Below are 25,245 nucleotides of genomic sequence, written 5' to 3'. Positions count from 1 at the left end.
CACCCAACATCATTAATTAAACCAAATCTCCACTAATTTCTTATTTCCACAAGCAGGCTTTTCACAAATGGCTCATTTTTTAATATTGGCCTGTGTTTGACAAACTGTCTTGCAAACATGGTGTCTCATTTGCTATTCCTAAACATCAGGAATCAGCTGGTGAGCAGGTGACCAAGGACAAATCAAACCCCCATCTTTTGTCTTAACTCCAGGACACTGTCCAGCACCAACCACAACTCTCCATGCCAGACATGCCCCAGACATGCATGGCCAATTTTCTCCACCTGATGTTGGCCAATTAATCATAGATGTTCAATACTTCAAATCTACCATCTGTGTAACACAGCAAGATCGGTCACCTCTTTAGCCACTACAAGGATAGATTCTGAACATGGGAAAAGAAAGATTGTTAGTTAAGAGGGAAAGAAAGGGAGGTCATTTAGGAAATGACACAGTGAGGAAAACAGTACCTGTGTGTGATTGTGACAGACAGTATATACACCAAAACACGAGGAGGTGTAGCCTGAGGGTTAAGAGCATGAGCTTCAGAGTGATTCAGCTTGGAGTTCAAATCCTGATTGCTACTCACTTACTTAGTGACCTTGAGCAAACCACTTCACTCTAAGCCTCAGGCTTCTGATAACAACACATATGTTGTGATCCCTCATCGTGGGAATTTGTGAGGTGCTTAGCACAAGCTTGACACGTAGTACATTTTCAATAATATTGGTTATTGTTTTTAACTTTAACTACTGGTTCACTCAGATCATTCAATGCCTAAACAAATCATCCCTCCATAAGATCTTACAAAATCATGAGGTTAGTCTGACAACTTGGCAGTGAGGGATATGATACTTCAAGCATGTGAGTTAATTGATTTTGAGGACAACCAGTCATAGCAGATAAGGGAAAGCAACAATGGGATTGATGATGATCAAGAGTTTCTGCTGAGTGTTCACAATATGCTTGTCTCTCTCCTGAGTGAAGATGCATTTCTCACTAAATCCTCATGAGCATGCATGTATTTGTGTCCAATATCATACATGGTGAATCTGAGGTGTAAAGATGTTTAGTTATTTATGATAAAGTTGGAAGCACATTTAAGACTTACTGTCTTAGCGAGTTTTGGGTATGTAGTGCAGTGCTATTACCTATAATTACCCTGATGTACAGGACATCATTTAGTTGTTAATGTAAATACAACATTTAATTGTTAAATGAATTCATATATTAATATATAATAACATCTTTAATGCATGAAAATTCCAATGCATGGGATTATTCAAAAAGAATGAAAGACTATACTGTTTCCAAGGAAATTATTTTAGGGGTGCCTGGATAGCTCGGTTGGAAGAACATGTGACTCTTGATCTCAGGCTTATGAGTTTGAGGCCCATGTGAGGTGTAGAGATTACTTAAATAAAACTTAAGAAAAAGAAATTATTTAAAAAATTTTGGTGACATATAAGTATGGTGACTATAGAGATTTTTATGGTAGCAAGGAATATGTAAGTAACCAATATCTCAAAATTTTTAAAAATCCCTATGTGATATGTCCATTAAGAAGGTATGGGTAAATATAAGACTCTAAAAAATTGTTTGAAAACACTTTATTTATACAAGATCTCCCATTGCAGAGAGGTTTGTAGTAGCAATAAGTGGAGACCACTTTTTTGTCCATCACAAAGTGATATTGTCCATAACTCATTATGACTGGAGAGAAAGCATAGATAGATAGATAGATAGATAGATAGATAGATAGATAGATATCTCAACAGTTAATATATGAAAATTAACATATTTCTCATAGATAGTTTTGCATACACATAGGAAAGGCAAATTATAAAGATTCAACAAAAAATTGTTGAATACCCAACGATTCAATAATCCTGTACAAATGGATTCTCATCCTGTACAAATATGATTCAGAACATAGAGTTAAAGAAAGGAAAAACAATTTACAAAAAAGGGGAGACTTACACTGGTGATGATAGCATACCATGAACTAAGGACGATGAACCCTTCATCCTATGTCCAGAGGAGGAAAAGCCCACTTTGTTGAAACAGGTTCAACATTCCCATTAGATTTTCCCTGTTGGTTATTTTGGAAAACCCTTATTTTTTTTCCAAATCAATGCAAATTTGAACTTTACAATGCCACCACTTGGCTTCCTTTGATAGGAAATGAGTGTCCTGTGACCTCCCATACCAAAAATACCTCCACTCCATTCCCCATTCACCTTCATCCCTTATATACTGCTTTATGTTGTTTGTTGATGATCTGTCTCCCCAACTAAACACGAGCTACACAATGGCAAGAATTTGCCTGTTTTTATCACTACATCCCCAACAAGAGAACAGGCTTTGCACAGAATAAGAACTAATGAACTGGAATCAACAAGGTCCATCTCTGATGGTTTCTAAACGTAAATTCTTCTTCTGTCCCTCCAGCCTTCAGTATAAGGCCCTTGTGATGCCCATGGATTTGGGAAGGGAGAAATACATCAAGGACCATGACACTTACAAGCTGTCTCTACAGAACAACTAATTGCAACAAAACAGAAAAAACAGATTTGCTGCGTTCTGAGGATTTAGATTCTGGTCTTACAGTATGGTAAATAATAAGTCATCTTGTATATAAGTAGACCCAAATCAATGGAAAGAGTCAACCAAACCAGCAGTGTTTCTGAGTTCATCCTCCTGGGACTCTCCTCCCGGCCTGAAGACCAGAAGCCACTCTTTATCCTCTTCCTCACCATGTACCTGGTCACCATAACAGGGAACCTGCTCATCATCCTCACCATCCACTCTGACCCCCAGCTCCAAACCCCCATGTATTTCTTCCTGAGTTTCCTGTCCTTCACTGACATTTGCTTTACAACAACCATTGTCCCCAGGATGCTAGTGAGCTTCCTGTCAGAGAAGACCATCTCCTATGCTGGGTGTCTGACACAGATGTATTTTATTTATGCTCTGGGCAACACTGACAGCTGCCTCCTGGCGGTCATGTCCCTTGACCGCTATGTGGCCATCTGTGACCCCTTCCACTATGTCACCACCATGAACCACCACCGCTGTGTCCTGCTGGTGGCCTTTTCCTGCTCACTTCCTCACCTCCACTCACTCCTACACACACTGCTACTGAATCGTCTCACCTTCTGTGACAACAATGTTATCCATCACTTCCTCTGTGACCTCAGTCCCCTGATGAAATTGTCCTGCTCCTCCACATTTCTCAATGAAATTGTGATAATGTCAGAAGGCTCTGTTGTTTTGGTGACCCCCTTTGTGTGCATCACTTTCTCTTACATCCGAATCCTCATCACAGTTCTCAAGATCCCCTCAGCTGCTGGGAAACGCAAAGCCTTCTCCACCTGTGGCTCTCACCTCACTGTGGTAACCCTCTTTTATGGAAGCATCTTCTACGTCTATTTACAGCCCCTGTCCACCTACACTGCCAGGGACCACATAGCAACACTTGTCTACACTGTTCTTACCTCCATGCTGAACCCTTTTATCTATAGCCTGAGAAACAAAGACCTGAAACAGGGCCTGAGGAAGCTGATGGGCAGGAGGAAATCCCAGGCAGCACCCTCTTGACAAACCCACAAGTGGAATCTGCTTCACTTGAATCTAATATCTGCTAGATCTTGGTGAACAACTGAACTGTTGGAGATGAGCTTTTTTAACCCATGTGAGACAAGGCTGTTGTGGATGCTCACATGCATTGATGACAGCCCACCAATTGTCCCCTTCTCTGCTAAAATCATGATACTCTTCCTCACCATTCCTCCATTTCCCCATGAAGACTCGTCACCTCATCCTCCAAATACTGCTTGACTAATTCTCTTCCCACAAATACTTCCTGAACAAATTGCTCTCCTTTTATTGAGACTTACCCTCCAAAACCCTTCACATGGCAGCCTATTGCTGGAAATGATTACTGAATTTGTAGCTTTTGAATGTCTTTGCAGACATTTCATGTGGAAAAGAATGGAGGCAGAGAAGGAAGGGAAGGAGGAGAATTACATTTTAGCAACTTTTCTCATTGTGAGGATTTTTATAATTCCCCATTTTTCTCTGTCAAAAAATGTTTTCTTCCTTAAAAATTTTTACCCTTACTCCTATCTTAAATTTTTTTTAATCTTTATTTATTTTCAAGAGAGAGACAGAGTGTGAGCAGGGGAGGAGCGGAGAGAGAGGGAGACACAGAATCTGAAGCAGCCTCCAGGCCCTGAGCTGTCAGCACAGAGCCTCAAGTGGGGCTTGAACTCATGAACCATGAGATCATGATGTGAGCCGAAGTCGGACACTCAACCGACTGAACACCCAGGTGCCCCACTTTTACTCCTCTCTTAAATTTATATCCTTATTAAATTGTTGTGCTTTTGTTCTGTTTAGTTTCCTGGGTTTTTTTTTTTTTTACCACACAATTTAAAAAATGGGAATGGCCAGAAAGAACAAGAACCAAGAGCAATTACTTGAAAGTTATCCATTCCGGGGCGCCTGGGTGGCGCAGTCGGTTAAGCGTCCGACTTCAGCCAGGTCACGATCTCGCGGTCCGTGAGTTCGAGCCCCGCATCAGGCTCTGGGCTGATGGCTCAGAGCCTGGAGCCTGTTTCCGATTCTGTGTCTCCCTCTCTCTCTGCCCCTCCCCCGTTCATGCTCTGTCTCTCTCTGTCCCAAAAATAAATAAACGTTGAAAAAAAAAAAAAAAAAGAAAGTTATCCATTCCACAGCGGGGAGATTGGGACATTTCTTATTCCCATTTATCTTCAAAGGTATATGTTTAAAAATATGTGATTGAATGCTTCATTCTAGAAATTCCCACTCTGAGGAGTCTGATCTATGGAAATATTGTCATAAATATATATTGGATATTGAGATTTTTTCAGTCATTCCCAGATTATAACAGATAAAAATTCAGAACAACCTAAAATCCTACCAATAAAGAATAGAGAAATTAATTATGGTTAATCACATAGAATGTAAGAATATGCAGCAGGTTGAAAGAATAAAATGGATGTCTATTACTTCTTTGAAAAGCCATTAGGTAGGAAAATCAAGATGTGGCACAAGTAAAAAAGTATGAATTCATTTTTTTTAATTGTACAAATCTGTGTATGTGTATAGTCACTAGAGTAAGAATGAAAGGTCAGTGGGGAAGAGAGAGGGAGAGAATTTCCAATTAATACATGGTTGTAACATCTGAATTTCTTTAAATTAATATATATAGCTCATATAAATCTATTAATATATTAGATTACCAAATAAATAAATAATAAAACACCGTAACAAATAGAGAACCCAAAATAAATCCTTATTTATATAATCAATTGATTTTTGCCCAAGTGCAAATGCAATGTAATGGAGAAAGAAGCAGCCATTTGATAAATTATGCTGGAACAACTAGATATGCCATAAGAAATAATTAGTCTTGACCCCTTACTCACACCATACATAATAGGCTCATAGACCAATAGGCTCATAGACCTAAATGAGAGGGATAAAACTAAAATTTACCAAAGAAAACAGAATACAAACACACACACACACACACACACACACACGTACATATATATAAATGTATGTATGTATTTGTGACCTTCAGATGAGTGAATATTTCTTTTTTTTTCTTTTTTTTTCTTTTATTTAAATCCAAGTTAGTTAACATATAGTGTAATAGATTTCAGGAGTAGAATTCAGTGATTCATCACATATATAACACCCAGTGCTCATCCCAGCAAGTGCCCCCTTTAATGCCCATCCACCATTTAGCCCATCAACCCCACCCAACACCCCCCCAGCAACTCTCAGTGTGTTCTCTGTATTTAAGAGTTTCATATGTTTTACCTCCCCCTCTATTTTCATCTTATTTTTCCCTCCCTTTCCCTATGTTCATTTGTTTTGTTTCTTAAATTCCACATGAGTGAAATCATATATTTATTGTTCTTTGACTTAATTTCATTTAGCATAATGTATTCTAGTTCCATCCACATTGTTGCAAATGACAAGATTTCATTCTTTTTCATTGCTGAATAATATTCCATTATATATATATACATATTCCATTATATATAGAATATATATTATAGTATATATGTATATATATATATACATATATACTATAATATATATAATATTCCATTTTACACACACACACACCACATCTTCTTTATCCATTTATCAGGCAATGGACATTTGGGCTCTTTCCATACTTTGGCTATTATTGGTAGTGCTGCTGTAAACATTGGGGTGCATGTACCCCCCCCTTCAAATCAGCATTTTTGTATCCTTTCAATAAATACCTAGTAGTGCAATTGCTGGGTTGTAGGTTAGCTCTATTTTTAATTTTTTGAGGAACTTCCATACTGTTTTCCAGAGTGGCTACACCAGTTCGCATTTCCACCAGCAGTGCAAAACGGTTCCCCTTTCTCCTCATCCTTGCCAACATCTGTTGTTCCTGAGTTGTTAATTTTAGCCACTCTGACTGGTGTGAGGTGCTATCTCATTGTGGTTTTGATTTGTATTTCCCTGATGATAGTGATGGTGACATCTTTTCATGTGTCTGTTAGCCATCTGGATGTCTTCTTTGGAAAATTGTCTATTCATGTTTTCTGCCCATTTCTTCACTGGATTATTTGTTTTTTGGGGTGTTGAGTTTGGTAAGTTCCTTATAGAATTTGAATATTAGCCCTTTATTCAATGTATCATATGCACATATCTTCTCCCATTCCATTTGTTGCCTCTTAGTTTTATTGATTGTTTCCTTCTTTGTGAGAAAGCTTTTTATCTTGATGAGGTCCCAATAGTTCATTTTTGCTTTTATTTCCCTTGCCTCCGCAGATATGTCAAGTAAGAAGTTGCTGCAGCCTAAGTCAAAAAGGTTACTATCTGTTTTCTCCTGTAGGATTTTGATAGTTTTCCTTCTCACATTTAGATCTTCCCTCCATTTTGAATTTATTTTTGTGTATAAGATACCTAGGACTAAACCTAACCAAAGAGGTAAAAGATCTGTATGCTGAAAACTATAGAATACTTATGAAAGAAACTGAGGAAGACACAAAGAAATGGAAAAACATTCCATGCTCTGGGGAGCCTCGGTGGTTCAGTTGGTTACGCGTCCAACTTCAGCTCAGGTCATGATTTCATGGTCTGTGAGTTTGACCCCTGTGTCGGGCTCTATGTTGACAGCCCAGAGCCTGGAGCCTGCTTCAGATTCTGTGTCTCGCTCTCTCTCTGCCCCTCCCCTGCTCATGCTCTATCTCTCAAAAATAAAGATTAAAACATTTTTAAAAAAACATTCCATGCTTATGGATTGGGAGAAAAACTATTGTTAAAATGTTGATAATACCCAAAGCAATCTACACATTCAATGCAACCCTTTTCAAAATAACACCAGCATTCTTCATAGAGCTAGAACAAACAATCCTAAAATTTGTATGGAACCAGAAAAGACCCTGAATAGCCAAAGAAATGTTGAAGAAGAAAACCAAAGCTGGAGGCATCGCAATCCCAGACTTTAAGCTGTATTACAAAGCTGTAATCATGAAGACAGTATGGTATTGGCACAAAACCAGACACATAGATCAATGGAATAGAATAGAGAACCCAGAATTGGACCCACAAATATATGACCAACTAATCCTCGACAAAGCAGGAAAGAATATCCAATGGAAAAAGACAGTCTCTTCAGCAAATGGTGCTGGGAGAACTGGACAGCAACATTCAGAAGAATGAAACTGGACCACCTTCCTTCTGCTCTTCTACATGCTCACTCCTCTTCAGTGACCAGTCTCCTTTCTGTTCCTGGAACATAGCTGACATTGTCACATTTCAGAGCATTGCAGCTGCTGTACCTGCTCCCTGACATGCTTTTCCTGCAAATATCCCTGTAGCTCCGTTCTCTGATGCCTTCAATTCCTTGCTCAAATAGCACCTTCTTGGTGAGACCAATCCTCATCACACTATTTAAAATAGCAGCCTAGGCCCTGGATTCCTGATTTCTTCACAGTGTTGCATTTTGTGGCACTTAAAACCATGAAGTTTACTTACATATTATGTTTATTTTCATTGTCATCCTCTACTAGAATATAGCTCTACAAAAGGAAAATATTTCTGCCTGATTTGTTCTCTTCTAGAAATTTCCATAAGCCCAGGAAACACGTCCTAAATACCTGTCAAAAAATCAATTATTTTTATATACATTTATAGTTTTCTTTTCTAGAAATCTGTCATGCTGTTTGTGGAGCAAAAGATAACCCATTTTTATAACCTAGAATTAAGAAGGCATAAGTAAATAAGCTGTCCCCACAAAGAAACTTCCAGTTAAAAAAAAAATACATTCTACATTGGTTTAGAGAATTTGGGAATGAGATTTAATGCACTGTGCCTCTCTGCTGAGTTTTTGGCACAGGCAAAAACTAACTTAAGGATACTAAAGCCAACATATTTGCAAATGTTTCACTTTTAGACACAATATGTAACTAGCAAATACATTACAAATGCAGTCTCACTTCTTTACTTTAAACACTTAGAGCAATACTTACTTTTTATAGCTATAGACATGATAGACAAAAGGACAAAAACACTAAATTGTTTATTGTTGTCTCATTTACATAAATTTATACACACTATGAATTATCATTAAATTTCATATTAGTCATTTTTTATACAAACAATAGCGTTTATTTACCATTTTTAGTTTTAATTACAGTATAGTTAACATACAATGTTATCTTAGTTTCAGGTGTTCAATATAGTGATTCAATAATTCTATTCATTATTCAGTGTCATATTAACTATTTTTATGCCTTTTTGTTTATCAAAAACATATTGCACAAACCTTAATACTAACTCAGCTATAATGGCCCAGATATTAGTTTTGTTCTATAAACAAGTAGCATATCACATTTAAGAAGTCCTCTTTTAAAAACTTTTTATAGTTTATTAATTTTTTTTAATTAAAAAAAATTTTTTTAACGTTTATTTATTTTTGAGACAGAGGGAGACAGAGCATGAATGGGGGAGGGGCAGAGAGAGAGGGAGACACAGAATCGGAAGCAGGCTCCAGGCTCTGAGCCATCAGCCCAGAGCCAGACACAGGGCTCAAACTCACGGACCGCGAGATCGTGACCTGAGCTGAAGTCGGACGCTTAACCGACTGAGCCACCCAGGTGCCCCAATAGTTTTTTAATTTTTTGAGAAAGAGAGTGCAGAGAGGGGTAGGGAGCAAGGGAGAGAGAGAGAGAATCCCAAGGAGGCTCCACACTGTCAGCGAAGAGCCCAATGTGGGACTCAAACTCTCGAACCATGAGATTGTAACCTGAGCTGGAATCAAGAGTCAGACACTTAACTGACTGAGCCACCTAGGCGCCCCTCACATTTGAGAATTCTTATCTCTTTAACTTGGCATCAGTAAGTTAAGGGGTCAGAAGGTATAACTTATACAAAATGCAACATAATTTAGACCGCAAATCTTAGTCTAAGATTGTTTCTCTTCTTCAAGAAGAAACAGAATGTGTAACCTTCCTTCAGAAAAAGAAGTTCATGTGTTTTGATATCACAGCAATTCATTTATATCTCTTCAGATAGATAAGGCCATACCTTAAAATGTTGACTTGACAAAAATGAGAGTTGCTGATAATGCCATATACCAATGCTTATGGGAGAATAATGAGGACAAGAAAAGATACCTAAGACTAAGGCAATAGGTTATGGAGACCATAACCTGAAAAATAGGCAGGGAATACAATCCAAGTGGGGATCCAAAAAGGGGGGAGAGACCATTGAAATCAAGGAAAACAAGGAAACAAAGGCAGTCAATGTATCAGTTAGTTTTTGCTGCATAACAAACCATCCCCAAATTTAGTGGCTTAACAACAACCACTTGTTTATATGACAATTCCATGCACTTGCAATTTGAGCAGGGAATGTGCTAGCTGGATAGGGCTTCTCATCTGGGTTTGGTTCAACTGATCACAACAAGGGCTCACTCATGCTTCTGCTGTCACCTACCAGGTCACCAGGGAGCTGGTTGATTGTTAGCTGGAGCATGTTGGTTCTCCCTCACATGGCACCCATATTCACACACCCTAGCTTGGACTATTTCACATGGTGGTCTCAAGGTTCCAAGAGGAGAATGAACAGAGTCTACGTAGGCTTGGAAATCTCACACCACTTTCACCGAATCTATTAGTCAAAGTCAGTCAGAAGTCCTGTCCCGATTCAGTGGGTAAGGAAACAAACCACATTTATAAGAGGGGCAGTGAAGTAATTTGGCCATTTTTGCTATCTACAACAGTCACCTACACAATTTTTCAAGGAGGTGTCTCTAGAAACATCACTAGGAAAATTAAGAATATGAGTGAGTAACTGTTACTTAGAAAAAATAATTTTCCTCCTATAAAGTATCCCCAGAGCCAGTTTCATGTCCCTGTTCCTCAGGCTATAGATAAAGGGGTTTAACATGGGTGTCACCACTGTATATATAACTGAAGCAATTATATCTTTGACTTTGGAATTGTTTGATGAAGGAATGAAGTAAATCATTGCAAGAGTCCCATAGTACAAAAACACCACAAGGAGGTGGGAGCCACAGGTGGACAAGCCTTTGCAGATCCTCTTGATGGAGGGAACCCCTAGGATGGTGGCCCCAATGTGAATATAAGAGCCCAAAATAGCACACAATGGCAGGAAGGCAAAGACTCCCCCCTCGGTGAAGATAACTAGCTCATTGAGGGAGGTGTCTGAGCAGATCAACTTCAAAAGGGCAGTGAGATCACAAAAGAAATGAGGGATGGTATTGTCAGCACAGAAGGACAGGCGGGAAAGAAGGAGAGTATGCAATAGGGCATGGGCACACGAGAAGAACCAGGATCCAGCCACCAGTAAGATACACAGCTCCTCCCTCATGACAGTGGTGTAGTAGAGTGGTTGACAGATGGCCACATACGTGTCATATGCCATCACTGCAAGAAGGAAATTGTCAAGACAGACAAAAAATATGAAAAAATACATCTGGGAAATGCATGCCACATAGGGAATGGATAAGTGCTGAGTCTGCATGTTCATCAGCATCTTTGGGACGGTGACAGATGAGAAAGAGATATCAGAGAAGGCCAAGTGGCTGAGGAAGAAGTACATGGGCGTGTGGAGGCGAGAGTCCAGCCTGATGAGCAGGATGATGAGCAGGTTCCCCAGCACCGTGGTCAGGTACATGCCCAGGAACAGGGTGAAGAACATGCCCTGCTGCTCTGGCCGTATGGGGAGCCCCAGGAGGAGGAACTCGGACATGCTGCTCTGGTTCTTAGGCCTCATGTTGTTCTTATCTCTGCTGGGGATGGAAGGAGTAGGAAGTGTCAGGGACTGAGATATAGTGGTTATCATCATTATGTGTACATTACAGCCACATGCTGTTTCTCCTGGAAACTGTATCAAAATTCAGACACACCACACATTTTGCTGTCTGAATCTTCCATCTGCCCCATTGTGGTCACAGAGTACATCGGATTTCCAACAGCAAACAAGATTTCCTTCAAAGGAGGCCAGCATAAATTTCTTTACTTACTTGACCATGTTCCAGATACTTTCTTGGCACTGAGAATAAAACAGAAAATAAAATATGCAATCCTCTTCCTCCCTAGAGCTCACAATTATTGAGCACAATATAGAGTACTGATCCAGGAGCTAGGGCCCTGTAGCTAAAAATCTTGAATTGGACTCCAACCTCAATAATTTACTCCCTGAATGACCCTGGGGACTTTCTCTTTGTCACCATAATCAGAGATCCTACTCTTCAGCATTCTGCTGTTCCTGCCCTTCATTCATTTGGCAGAATATTCTAGTCCATGTTTGGAATTGTTTCAGGGCTTCAAAATTACCCCAGCCACCTGCTTGATTACCTACTTACACTCATACATATGATGACCCTATATTATCTTATCCAAGCCAGCATGCTTTAAGAGTGAAAAGAGGGGCACCTGGCTGGCTCAGTCGGTTGAACATCCAACTCTTGATTTCGGCTCAGGTCAGGATCCCAGGGTCGTGGGATCAAGCCCTACGTTGGGATCTGCACTGAGCATGCAGCCTGCTTAAGATTTCTCTCTCTCTCCCTCTGCCCAGGCACTCTCCCTTTCCCTTTAAAAATAATTTTTACAAAAGTTTGAGGAGAGACGTTATATAATAATTATACCAGAACAATAGGTCTACACCAAGATTTTCCTAGGCAAGCCAGAATGTATGATCACCTACTTACACCACACTTTACAATTTTCAAAGGTCTTTCACATGCACTTAATTACATTAATTAGTAAACATTTATTGAGTGCCTGTAAAGCAGAAATTCCAGCAGTTAATTCTTTCATCTTAGTATAGTGGAAACAGGTGTGAAGTCACATACTCCATGGCATGTAGTGGTTGATAGACTCTGATATAAAGCATAGAGATTCTGATAGTCTTCACACTAAAGGCCAGGCTCCCTTGCTGGGAATTAAATCAGACTTAGAGGCCACATACAGAAGCCCTACGATGGAACCCAGTGAGACAGCATCATTCTAACGATAGGGATCTGATAGAAGAGTCTCTTCAAAGAACACAGATGAGCTCAGCCATTTCTGAGCTCATCTCAGTCAGTGGGACCAGATGGAGGGCAGTGACTTAAACCTTCTGCTGATCCGTGGCTGCCCAGTGACATTCATTGGATAAAACTTCTCTTTGGAATTCAAGCATTTTGGGGGTGAAATCCAAAAGTTTTGTGTCAAGTAGAATCTTCACCTTCAATGGTTGGACCAGGAAGAATAGAACCCTGATGCAAGCCAACCCTGTGTGAAAGAAACGGCTGGATACATGCCTCACGAAAAGGAAGGGAAGCTGTCTGCTGGAGTTTGAAAGAGACTGTTTGGATGTTTCCCCTGCCTTTGCACAAAATATTCTGAACAGTCAAGAAGTGACTAGCAAGTTTAAAATCTCATGCCTTTAGGGAATAATCATGATGCTAGCACCCATTTAGTGCATGCTTATCACATGCCACATACTGGGTGGAATATTCCTATCACTTTACAGTTCAGCCTTCTTAGCCTCACAGAGGTTGAGCCCACACCAAAATGAAGTGTCAAAATAAGAATTTGAATAAAAATGTGTGTGACACCAGAGCCTAAGCACTTAACCACTACCATGTTCTCAAGAGTATAAATATGGTTGGGGCACCTGGAGGCTCAGTCGGTTGGGCAGCTGACTTTGGCTCAGGCCATGGTCTCACATCTTGTGTCATGATCTCGCGGTTTGTGGGTTCGAGCCCTGAGTTGGGCTCTGTGCTGACAGCTCAGAGCCTGGAGCCTGCTTCAGATTCTGTGTCTTCCTCTCTCTCTCTCCCTCAAAAAAAAAAAAATAGGTAACCATTGAAACAAAATTTTTCAAAGAGTAGAAATATGGCATTTTCGAAGCCCAATGAAGAAAAGTGCCCTCAGTGCACTGTGGGGTCTTCAAATCACATGGACAAATGGCTTACAACCTGTCTTGAGAATGACTCTTCTTGGAGCTGGATATCTCTGTCTGAAATAAAAGGAGATAAGACATAAGAGGAGAATGTAGCTATCAGACTGTTCATCCAACACATACACATACACACGCACATCCTTACACAAACACACCCATGCCCATACACACACCCATGGACATACACACAAAACTATGCACGCACACACATGTTGCCTTATCATGGTTTTAGTTCTCTCCCTTCTATACCCATTCTTGGTTAAAATAGTCAGAGTGTGAGTGTTTTATACGTAAAAACACACATGTAGTCACACACACATGCACACGATCACAGACCTCAGATCTATGCATTCTCTTCATGACATAAACTCATTCTAGGTAAAACACAATCAAGGTTTGTGTTACTTTTACATGAATTTACACACAACAGATAAATAAAACACTGTTGCACACAACACAATACATAAACATCACAGTCATCCAAACAAAGCACAACCCACACAAAAAAGCACATACTATCTACAGATAGGTACATGTGCAACAATGCAAATACACCACACACAAACATAAGCGTAAACAGCACACGAATACACACACACACACACACACACACACACACACACACACACTACCAAGAAGAGTTTTCCTTCCATAATCTATTGAAACCCTGTCTACATGAACAGAGTTGGTACATGAGTCAGTTAACCACTAAGTGCACCTGGTTACACAAACAACACAAAAAAATACACATCCAGTGCCAGGTGGTAATTCTCCATCTTCCTCTGACCTGCAACATTCCTTGGTGAGCTCAGACACTTCTGGTCGAGGTTGTTCCTTGGGCCTTCACTTTTTGTTCAGGACAGCTGGTATCCAAGGAACAATTTCTCATGACCTAGGGACCTTGTGAAAGTGTCATCTGTTTTCCAGCAGCAGAAAAATGGGCAAGAAGATCCTCATGCACCAACAAGATTAATACCCCGGGGGAACAGCCCAAGCTTCTGATGAGAGCAGAAGCCTATATAGGCTAATTGCCCAATTTCTGGCCTTTCCCTTGGGAGGTAACCTGTGAAGGAACTAGAGGAACTGAGTCACAAGTCCCAGGAGAAGGTGTCCTTGATGTTGATGTCATGAAGAGCAGAAGTGACCATGGCCACCTTGGCTTCTGAATAGCTATGGGGGCAGCCTTTCCATACCTTACAGAATGGCAAAAACAGGATAAGACCTGACCCTTGCTGACTCCCAAATTTAAGACCTGGCTTCCATCAGAGCAACCATTCCACTGCCACCTGAGAGCTTGCAGGTCTCCTCACTCCCCTGAGATACTCTGCAGGGCAGGAGCTGAGGCTTGATCAGGAAAGAGTCAAATGGTGAGATTGATCCCAGGGCATTAGACACAGACTGACCTGAGATCAGTACAAACTCTGCCACTGGGTCATCTAAGCAAGGGATTTACGTTCTGCTCCCTCAGACCTATGGCAGGTGGTAACAGTTCCTTGACTGCAAGGTTATTGTCAGCATTAAATGAGATACTGGTGCTAAAGCACTAAACCCAGCCAGTTTCCTAAACACAAGCTGGCCTAAGGGACAAACATCCTAATGAATTTGCCAAATGAAGCATTCACTTTAATAACTGTTCAAGTTTGTAACATACCAACCCAAGTCTTCATTTAATTTTAAATTATGCTAGTAGCAGACTGTGGATGGGAAACAGGAACACAAGACTTTATTTTCCATTTTATGCTTTTGATAATGGGTCTTCTTTCTTCTGAAAGTCAGAATAATGGTAATATATGCCATCACAGAAATGTAGATATGACAGAGAGAGGAAGAGAGAGAGAGATTTTAAGAATTGGCCTATGCCATTGTGGGAGCTGACAAGTCCAAAATCCACAGGGCAAACAGATCTGCAGGCTGGAAATTCAGGCTGTCTTGAGGCAGAGTCTCGTCTCCAAGAAATCTCACTTTTTGCTTGGACTCTTAAGGCCTTCAGCTGATTAAATAAGAGTAATCTCCTTTACTTAACATTATTCTACTTTACTTACATATATTTACTTTATAAAATATTTTACTTCATTTACTTAAATTATATTCCTTTACTTAAAGTCAACTGATTGTAGATGTTAATCACATCAACAAAATACCCCCATGGCAACACCTGAATTACTATTTGGTTAAGTAACTGGGTACCATAGCCCAGTCAACTTCACAAAGAAAATTAACCATCACAAGTGGTGAGGTCAGAGTGCCAGTCAAGGAATCCTCACCTGGGAAAAATATGGAGATAGGGTTGCTGTGAGAAAATAGATCACCAACCAGTAAAGGGTACTGTTCCATCTCTATGAACAAAGAAAATCAAGGATGAATGAGGAGACTGAGTGTACTCAATAAATCATTCTAGTCCCTTGCTCGATTTTTAGACCTGAGCCACTTTTCAGACCCAGAATCCACTGACGGATGGAGAGACCACGTCCCAAGAAGGAAAAGCCATGCAACACCACAGAGAGTGCGCTCATGATGATTTTCCCTGTCCTTCCCCAGAGGTACCTATGGCCATTTACTTGGGCAAATTTATATGGGGGAAAATTCATCATGGTGTCATTGTTAGAGAGGATGCAAATGGGGACAAGGTATTAAATGGAGTGCTGGCCAAATCGGTTATACAGTGGGTCCACTTAATCTGCAGACTCACTGTGTGACTTCAGTAGTCTCCTTAAATATAATTACAAAGAATGCTTGGCAGTTGGCACATCCCCAACATTGAATCCCTGACCTTTGGGGATCCTCTGAAATTGCCCATCACCAAGTCAGGGCAATAAATCAAAAATAATAATCCGAGGGGAATGGCAGAGAAAGCATGCCAGAGAGGATAACCATCATTTCTCTCCTTCATTCACCATTTGAGTCCCTACAAAAGACAGACCCTGGAAGGTGATAGTGGACTATTGCAAACTCAACCGAGAAGTAGCCTCAATCTCAGCCATCTTCCCAGATGTGGTATATTTGCTACTGAGGACTAGTATGTGGTCTTAGCTACATGGTTTGCAGCCACTGATCTGGTGGATACATTCTTTTCCACCTCTAATACACAAAAGGATCAGAAACAGCTTGCGTGTACTTTGAATGGAAATGGTATATGGTTTTCCCAGGGTTCTGCTAACTCTCTTGAATTCTGTCATAATATAGTTGTAAAACATGCAGACAATCTAGATATCCCACAGAACATCACACTGGTCCACTGTATCAATGAAACCATGGTAAATGGATCAGATAACCAAGAAGTTACTAGCAAGTTGGAGCCTTAGAAAGACATGTACAGTCTTAAGGGTGAAAGATAATCACTGCAAAAATGCAGGGGACCCATTATACCAGTATCATTTATAGAAACCCAGTGATCTAAGAGAGGGATCAGAAAGCTATGGCTGCACAGAATATCCCCTATAACCAGCTGACAGGAAGAAAACTCCTGAGCATGGTTCATAAATAGATCAGCTCACTGTGTAATTGCAGGTCAAAAATGAATGATGACTCCACTATAATTCATCAAGGTTTGCCTCGTAAGGTAGCCCTCAGCTTTAAGCTCTTTTTGGGGATAGCCTTGACTGAAAGAAACTGCTTCACACGAGCACTCTTCCATCCAAGGGCAGCCTACACCCAGTGATCAACATGAGGATATAAAGAGCCATCCCCCTCAATGTCCTAGCTCCAGAGCTCCCAGGAGGGTCAGCTGAGACCTTCATGAGGACTGTATAACAACCCAACCTCTCCCTCTGCCCAATTCTGCTTTCTTTCTCTCCCATCCACAGATGTGGATCCCTAGATCCCTCTTTAATAAATGCCCCACAGGCTAATCTCCATCTGAAAGTCAGGTTCCTGCAGAACCCAAACTGTAACACTCCCTACTCAACCAAACACACACACACACACACACACACACACACACACACACACACACTCATCCTCCCCTTTGATTACTCTATACTTGAGGACACTAAAGCATGCCCTGGAGATGTTATGGTAAGTTTGAAAGGCTTGGAAATAACCTCTATCTTCAGAAGGTGGCCTCAGGAGTTTGTTGTTCCCCTAAGGGCAGCTCTGCTCAATTCGGTTGCCATTGTGATTTCTGTATTGAGAGAGAGGACACAGTGCAAACTCTCTTGAGGGGTCCGGTTGGAATGAACACACTGTAGCTTCCTCAGCCCAGCAAGGACCCAAAGGAGTCCAGGGAGAGCAGAGGCAAACTCATGAGAAGCCAACAGAGTTTCCCCGACCAGGAGAGTTCCTGCTACAGTGAATCTGGGCATCTCTGCCTTCTGCAGAACAGAGAACAACTGAAGGATGCTGAGAGACAGAGGGTGAGGAATAAGGATGTGAGGGAATATCAGAAAACTTTTTCCCTCTGGAATCTAGAGCAATCTGCCTATCTGCTTTTTCCTCCTTCCTCCCAACCCCTCTTGCTATCTCTGGCTACAAGATCAAAGATCAGCTTTGATGGATAGATAAACTTAACCAATTTGGAAAAGGGGTTCAGGAGGGAGAAAAGATTTTTTAAAACTGGAAAGGGTGAAAAGATAACTGGATATGGACAGTGAATATCAGCATGCTGGCTGCCCACCTGACCATCCACCTGATCTGGGTACTTATTTGAGCCTCCTTTTAGCTCCTTTAGCTCCAAAAATCACATGGACACAGTATATGAGAGTTCAGCCTAACATTTAAGTCTGGCTTTGTATTTTATGATCACCCTATTTGATCCCTATGCCAGTATGTCATTATACCATGATTTGGGGAGGGGGGCGTTATTTATTTATTTATTTATTTATTTATTTATTTATTTATTTATTTTGAGAGAGAGAGAGAGAGAGAGAGAATGAGCAGAGGTGAGGCAGAGAGAGAGGGAGAGAGAGAATCCCAAACAGGCTCCATGCTCAGCACAGAGCCCAAAATGGGGCTCGATCCCAAGACAGTGAGAGTATGACTGAGCTATGATCAAGAGCTGGACACTCAACCATCTGAGCCACCCAGGTGCCCTATACCATGGTTTTTAAGGAATCAGATTCCCAATAAGTAGATATGGGGAGTGTAGTGGAAAAGCTACATACATACACAAAAGTCGCCCTCCCTAACACATCCCACACTTTGAGAATGATTCCCTCACATTCTCACTTCCAAAGCTTCTTTCTAGTTTGCCACATACTCAGCCCAGATGAGACACAGTGGTACCCAACCTTACTTGATCCCTTTAAATCTTCATCTCACTCTCTCCAGGTATCCCCTTCATAAATAACTTATTTTTGCTGATGCATATTTTACAAACTGCACTTATATGTTCTATTTGCTCTTTAGAATATCTAAAATCACTCAATGCACAAGTAATAGAGCTCAAGTACACCCCCCACCTGTGCTTCCAAGTCCATTGCACTTTCTACCACACCCTTGACTTAATATACACACAGTGCCCCAGCCATCCAAGACCAAATTCCCCATTTTTGTTGCCAATCACACATATGAGAATTTTCAAATTCTGCAATCTGTTTAACACAGAAAAAAAAGATATCCCACCATAACAGCAAAGGTCTGTTTTTAACATGGGGTGAGAAACATTTAAGGAAACAAAATGTGTGGGATGTGTATGTGTTAAAATAGAAAATGATGAAATTGGAAAAAAAAATTGATCCTGTGCATGATTGTTTCAGACATATTTTATAGCTTTATAAAAATATGAGAAGATGAAAAGTGGTTAATACTTAAATCTTGAGATTCAGAGTTAATCCTGAATTTGAAACCTATTTTTGGACATTTACTTGATGTGTGAGTTTAGCAAATTATTTTATCTCTGTATCTGCTTCCTCATTAGAAAAAGGAAATAGGAATAATAATACCTTATGCCAGGGCACCTGGGTGGCTCAGTTGGTTGAGTGTCCAACTCTTAATTTTAGCTCAGGTCACGATCCCTGCATCGTGGGATCGAGCCCTGCATCAGGCTCTGCGTTAAACATGGACCCTGCTTGAGATTCTCTCCCCCTCTCCTTCTGACTCTCCCCTACTTGCATGCTCTATCTTTCTCTCTCGGTCAAATAAAAAAAATAGCTTATGCCTCACAAGTTTGCAGTGAGGATTAAACAAAATTCTACCTGTATAAGATAAGTGTTTAATTACTGATTCACTCTCAGATTATTCAAAATATGGACAAATACACCATCTAAGAAAGCTTTGTAAATTCATATTAAGGTTAATCTGACCATAAAAGCATTAACGTGTGGGGACTGGTGTTGTTTTAGTATTCAGATTCATTACTTCTGAGAAAATGTACAAATACCTAGTTAGAGAAAAAGTCATTGGCACCAACAGTTATGGGGAAAAGACAGTGGTATCAAATATTTACTCTGTCCCTGGAATCATTCTAAATGCTTTAAGCACATGTTTTAAATGAAAACATCATAAAAATATTATGGGGAAAAATACTAGTATAGCTATTTACAGATAAGAAAACTGAAATGTAAAGATACTTAATTATTTGCCTGATACTAACCAGCTGCAAAGTGGGCATTTAATTCTTGTATGAACAAATGAATAAACAAATGGTGATTCTTTGAGCTGCTATTTAAAAAATGCCTACCCAATGTGTCCATTCTCAATGTCTTGATGAATAATTTAAAACACTTTGTAGGTAGGGGCACCTGTGTGGCTCAGTCGGTTAAGTGTCCAACTTCACCTCAGGTCATGATCTCGTGGTCCGTGAGTTTAAGCCCCATATCGGGCTCTGTGCTGACAGTTCAGAGCCTGAAGCCTCCTTCAGGTTCTGTGCCTCCTTCTCTCTCTACCCCTCCCCTGCTCTCGATTTGTCTCTCTCTCTCTCTGTAAAAAATAAATAAACATTAAAAAATGTTTTTAAATACATAAATAAATAAATAAAACACTTTGTATGCATGAGGATATGTGAGTTTATGTTGTTCGTGGTAACAAAGATTTAGAGGACATTTAGGGAAACATAGTAAGTGTGCTGCTTGCATACAATGGAAAGAGTCAGAAGTAAAGGGCCAGAACATTGGTAGATCTCCAAAATTATACATAGATAGAAAAAGAAAGAATGAGGTATATGCCACAGTATTATTGAAGTAATTGTTGAAGTAAGTGGAAGGAAAAATACCTAGACAAAGCAATAATAGATATTTTTTTAAGGATATCGATATAACTAAATAAATGGATGCTGGCATAGAAGGACATATGCTTGCTTAATGGTTGGATGTCCAGGATATGGGAACACGATTAGATTTAGGAAACTAGAAGAAAAATAGGTAAAAAGTAAATTTAAAAATAAGGGTTTGTATGGACTGATAGTGATAGGTTGACATTCACTAAGGAACATGAGCTTCTAAATAAGTACCGCTAAAGATAAACGAAGCACAACAACAAAACTTTGCTGGCCTAGGTTCATTATTCCTCTGATTTCCCTGTTGAATATTTCATCAACCCCCTTTTTTTGGCAAGTAGTTTCAAAGGTAAAGCTCAGAATGACATAACTGAGCATTTGTTTTATACAGAGAAAAATAAAACCATCTAATCTAAAATAATCCCACTCTACTTTTGTCAGTCTCTATCCCCTTATGTGGTTTATTTTTCTTCATAGAATGTAGAACTATCTGATGATATTGATAGATGATAGGTGATGATGATGATGATGATGATGATGATGATGATGATGATGAAGATAGATAGATAGATAGATAGATAGATAGATAGATAGATAGATTCTTTATTAAAATAGAAGATCTAAAAGCCAGGCTGTCTCTGCCTTTTTCACAGTGGTGTCCCTACTCCCAGAAGAGCACTTTACACAAAGTAGGTGCTCAATAGGCAAATATGTTTAAGATTTAATATTAAGCTGAATTAGGAAAGTTAAACTCTGTTCCCGAAAGAAAATTCTTGTTCCCAAAGTCCATGCTATCAATACCAGAAGTGTGTGAAATCTGAAAGCTGAGAGGGGAGGGCAGCATCAGGCACCACAAAGTTGACAAGTTGCCAACATGGTAGCTAATCATGACCTTATGGGTGAAAAGTAAGCATAGGAAGAAACATACTTACTGGCTTGTTATGAAAGCAATTTGTGTGAAATGGTAAGATGTTCTTTGTTTTAGCTGGCTTCATGATCATGGAAAGAGTCAACCAAACCAGCAGTGTTTCTGAGTTCATCCTCCTGGGACTCTCCTCCCAGCCTCAAGACCAGAAGCCACTCTTTATCCTCTTCCTCACCATGTACCTGGTCACCATAACAGGGAACCTGCTCATCATCCTCACCATCCACTCTGACCCCCAGCTCCAAACCCCCATGTATTTCTTCCTGAGTTTCCTGTCCTTCACTGACATTTGCTTTACAACAACCATTGTCCCCAGGATGCTAGTGAACTTCCTGTCAGAGAAGACCATCTCCTATGCTGAGTGTCTGACACAGATGTATTTTATTTACGTTCTAGCCAACACTGACAGCTTCCTCCTGGTGGTCATGGCCTTTGACCGCTATGTGGCCATCTGTGACCCCTTCCACTATGTCACCACCATGAACCACCACCGCTGTGTCCTGCTGGTGGCCTTTTCCTGCTCATTTCCTCACTTCCACTCACTCCTACACACACTGCTACTGAATCGTCTCACCTTCTGTGACAACAATGTTATCCATCACTTCCTCTGTGACATCAACCCTCTGCTGAAATTGTCCTGCTCTTCCACATTTCTCAATGAAATCGTGATAATGTCAGAAGGTTCTGTTGTTTTGGTGACCCCCTTTGTGTGCATCACCTTCTCTTATATCCGAATCCTCATCAAAGTTCTCAAGATCCCCTCAGCTGCTGGGAAACGCAAAGCCTTCTCCACCTGTGGCTCTCACCTCACTGTGGTAACCCTCTTTTATGGAAGCATCTTCTATGTCTATTTACAGCCCCTGTCCAACTACACTGTGAGAGATCGTGTGGCAACACTTGTCTACACACTTCTTACCTCCATGCTGAACCCTTTTATCTATAGCCTGAGAAACAAAGACCTGAAACAGGGCCTGAGGAAACTGATGGGCAGGAGGAAGTCCTAGCCGGAACCTCTGGGAGCATGTTCATGAGTGTCTCTTCTCCTTTGGACACTGTTTCTGCTGCTCAGCAGGGATAATTCATATGTGTCATGGATGTTGGATTGTATCCATTTCTTTGCATATGCAATCATCTTCCATTGAGATCATTATGATTCAATAATTGGCTCAAGGTCTACCAAAATCTTGGCTTCCAGTTTTCACATTTCTACCTCTCTCTACTTCCTCTTCTCCAGGAAACCATATATCTTTTTTCATTCCCTTTAAGTACAGTTGAAACCTGTTTCCACATAAATTCCTGGAACTAATTCATAACGGTTCAAGGACTTTGATTCCCTTAGTATCCTTCTTACTTTAATGAACTTCTGTAATCAGTTTTGCTAGCTTTTTGAAAATAATTACAGTAATTTAGGGAGAGAAAGAGAGAGAGAAACAGAGATAGATTGAAAATTTCATCAATTGGAAACTTTCACCAAAGCAAAGAATGTGTCTGGCCCATCAGTTTATGCAGGGATTTTGCTCTTCCTTCTTCTCTATCATTGACAGCAGGATATTCCAGAATATTCTGGGCTCTGTAGGAACACAGGCCCATCTCTTAGCCCTGATTAGCTAAATGACTTAGTAGTTCAGCACACAACTGAACCAATGATCAGGCCAGCATGCAGCGGGGAGTTGCCTCTGGGTCTTTACCCTGGTCATCTGTTGTCTGTCCCTCATAGGCACTCACTCCCCTTGAGCCCTCTCTTAGCTTCAACTCCTCTTACAGACCCCTCCATTTCTACCATCACTACCCCTCTGAAATCTGCCTGGTTCTCAAGGAAAGATTTGTTATATGTACTTAGAATTATCTTCCATATTTTTTGAAGAGAGAGTTAAAACCCGTATGTGAATGGTGAAGGCAGATATATAACTAGGAGATTCCAGAACCAAACATAGAGGCTCTGGGATGTAGAGTCATCCAGTGCTACAGGCAATGACTTGATTCTGTTTTCTTTTCTTTTCATTCTTTATTCTCTATTATTCTTTCAGGGGTTTTAGACTCTGCAATATTTTGTATCCTAATATTTTTGCCACTTACTGTTCTATATCATTTCCAAAGATATTACTCAGCAGGTCTCACATGGGGGCCTGTGAACCTGGATTTTAATAAACACCCCATAGAGAAAACTAACTTGGCCTTATGTGAGCAGCTGAATGTTTGAAAATTTCTGATCTTTCATTGTCTCGATGTTTGTATTTCTAAGACTCATGTCCGATAGTAATAGTATATCAAGTTATCAAGCTACATGTACACAGACACTCATTGATTACAGCATTGTTTGTAATAGTGAAAAATTAGAAACAACCTAAATGCCCGTCAATAGGAGAATAGACAATGATTCAATTTTCCCATAGAAAGAAATAATATATAGTAATTATAAATAATAAGGTGTATCTCTACCACTGCCCTGAATAGCCATTATGAGTGAAGTTGCAAAATAAAATGCTTAAGAATAAACCCAATTGGGGGTCCTGGGTGACTCGGTCGGCTAAGCATCTAACTTTGGTTCAGGTCACGATCACACAGTGTGTGAGTTTGAGCCCCGCGTCGAGCTTTGTGCTGACAGCTCAGAGCCTGGAGTCTGTTTCGAATTCTGTGTTTCCCTCTCTCTTTCTGCCCCTCCCCAGCTTGTGCTATCTCTCTCTCTCTCTCTCTCTCTCTCTCTCTCTCTCAAAAATAAATAAGTTAACATTTAAAAACAAGAATAAACCCATTTTAAAAAAAAAGAATAAGCCTAATAATAAATAAAATGCTGAATCATAAATCTGTGTTTTAAATGTGTATGTGTGTATGATGAATAAGTGAGATTATATATTCAGTAAGAAAATCTCCCACTGAAAATTGTTAATTCCTGCTTCAGATTCTGTGTTTCCTTCAGTCTCTGCTCCTCCCCTGCTTGTGCTGTCTGTCTCTATCAAAAATAAATGAACATTAGAAAAAAAAAATTTTTAAGGGGCACCTGGGTGGCTCAGTAGGTTAAGTGTCTGATTAGCTCAGGTCATGATCTCACGGCTCGTGAGCTAGAGCCCCACATCAGGCTCTGTGCTGACAGCTCAGAGCCTGGAGCCTGCTTCAGATTCTGTGTCTCCTCTCTCTGCTCCTCTTCTCATTCTCTCTCTCTCTCTCTCTTAAAAATAAATAAACATTTAAAAAATTTAAAGAAATTTGTTAATTCTAGGACAGGACATGGAATAGGGAAGCAAGAGATAATGTTTGCTTTTTAGTTTGTATATATCTGTAATATTGGAAGTTGTTAAAATGGCACACATATTTTTTGTAGATTAAAACTACTAATCACTAAGGAAAGTGTAACATAATCTATTGCTCTGCTTTTCATAGCATTTACTTTTGTTTAAACAGAAATAATATCATGCCATGGTAGGAAAGGATTGATATAAAGGAGGTCAGATCACCCTCCATTCAATGTCCTAATTCTTATGTTGGAGAAGCCGGTAAAGGGGAACATTCCACGTGTGCAGCAATATCACCTCCACACAACCATAGTTGTCTTTTATTACTATCAACACTCTGGCATTGGAAGAGAAAATTCTGATCACTTTTTCTCCAAGAATGGGCATAGCCATAGATAGGCCTTTGACCACGGTCCTTTGTCCCTTGAATAAGTCTGGGTGAGGTC

The 25,245-nt window shown here is 40.2% G+C and overlaps 3 protein-coding genes across 3 annotated transcripts; 2 read left to right on the top strand and 1 right to left on the bottom strand.

Annotated features, from left to right (window-relative positions):
• Positions 1-2,153: 2,153 nt before the first annotated feature.
• On the top strand, positions 2,154-4,094 carry LOC121034949 (olfactory receptor 1L8-like). Its single transcript, XM_040482227.1, has one exon. The coding sequence runs from the start codon at positions 2,656-2,658 to the stop codon at positions 3,598-3,600; it is 945 nt and encodes a 314-aa protein (XP_040338161.1). The 5' UTR covers positions 2,154-2,655; the 3' UTR covers positions 3,601-4,094.
• A 5,285-nt stretch (positions 4,095-9,379) lies between these two features.
• Positions 9,380-11,633, bottom strand: LOC121034948 (olfactory receptor 1J4-like). The gene has a single exon (XM_040482226.1). It carries the CDS (start codon positions 11,389-11,391, stop codon positions 10,378-10,380), a length of 1,014 nt encoding a protein of 337 aa, XP_040338160.1. The 5' UTR covers positions 11,392-11,633; the 3' UTR covers positions 9,380-10,377.
• Positions 11,634-21,582: 9,949 nt separating this feature from the next.
• On the top strand, positions 21,583-22,618 carry LOC121034445 (olfactory receptor 1L8-like). Its single transcript, XM_040481230.1, has one exon. The coding sequence runs from the start codon at positions 21,614-21,616 to the stop codon at positions 22,571-22,573; it is 960 nt and encodes a 319-aa protein (XP_040337164.1). The 5' UTR covers positions 21,583-21,613; the 3' UTR covers positions 22,574-22,618.
• The last annotated feature ends 2,627 nt before the right edge of the window (positions 22,619-25,245 follow it).

This window comes from Herpailurus yagouaroundi, unplaced genomic scaffold, assembly GCF_014898765.1.
Source record: "Herpailurus yagouaroundi ecotype Mexico unplaced genomic scaffold, PumYag 160, whole genome shotgun sequence".
Classification (NCBI taxonomy): domain Eukaryota; kingdom Metazoa; phylum Chordata; class Mammalia; order Carnivora; family Felidae; genus Herpailurus; species Herpailurus yagouaroundi.
The sequence above is the reverse complement of the archived record's forward strand: the minus strand, read 5'-3'. Positions and strand labels throughout refer to the sequence as shown.

Bases quoted from the DNA above. Each gene is read 5' to 3' on its own strand.
- LOC121034949 (XM_040482227.1), top strand. From the start codon at position 2,656: ATGGAAAGAGTCAACCAAACCAGCAGTGTTTCTGAGTTCATCCTCCTG.
- LOC121034948 (XM_040482226.1), bottom strand. From the start codon at position 11,391: ATGATGATAACCACTATATCTCAGTCCCTGACACTTCCTACTCCTTCC.
- LOC121034445 (XM_040481230.1), top strand. From the start codon at position 21,614: ATGTTCTTTGTTTTAGCTGGCTTCATGATCATGGAAAGAGTCAACCAA.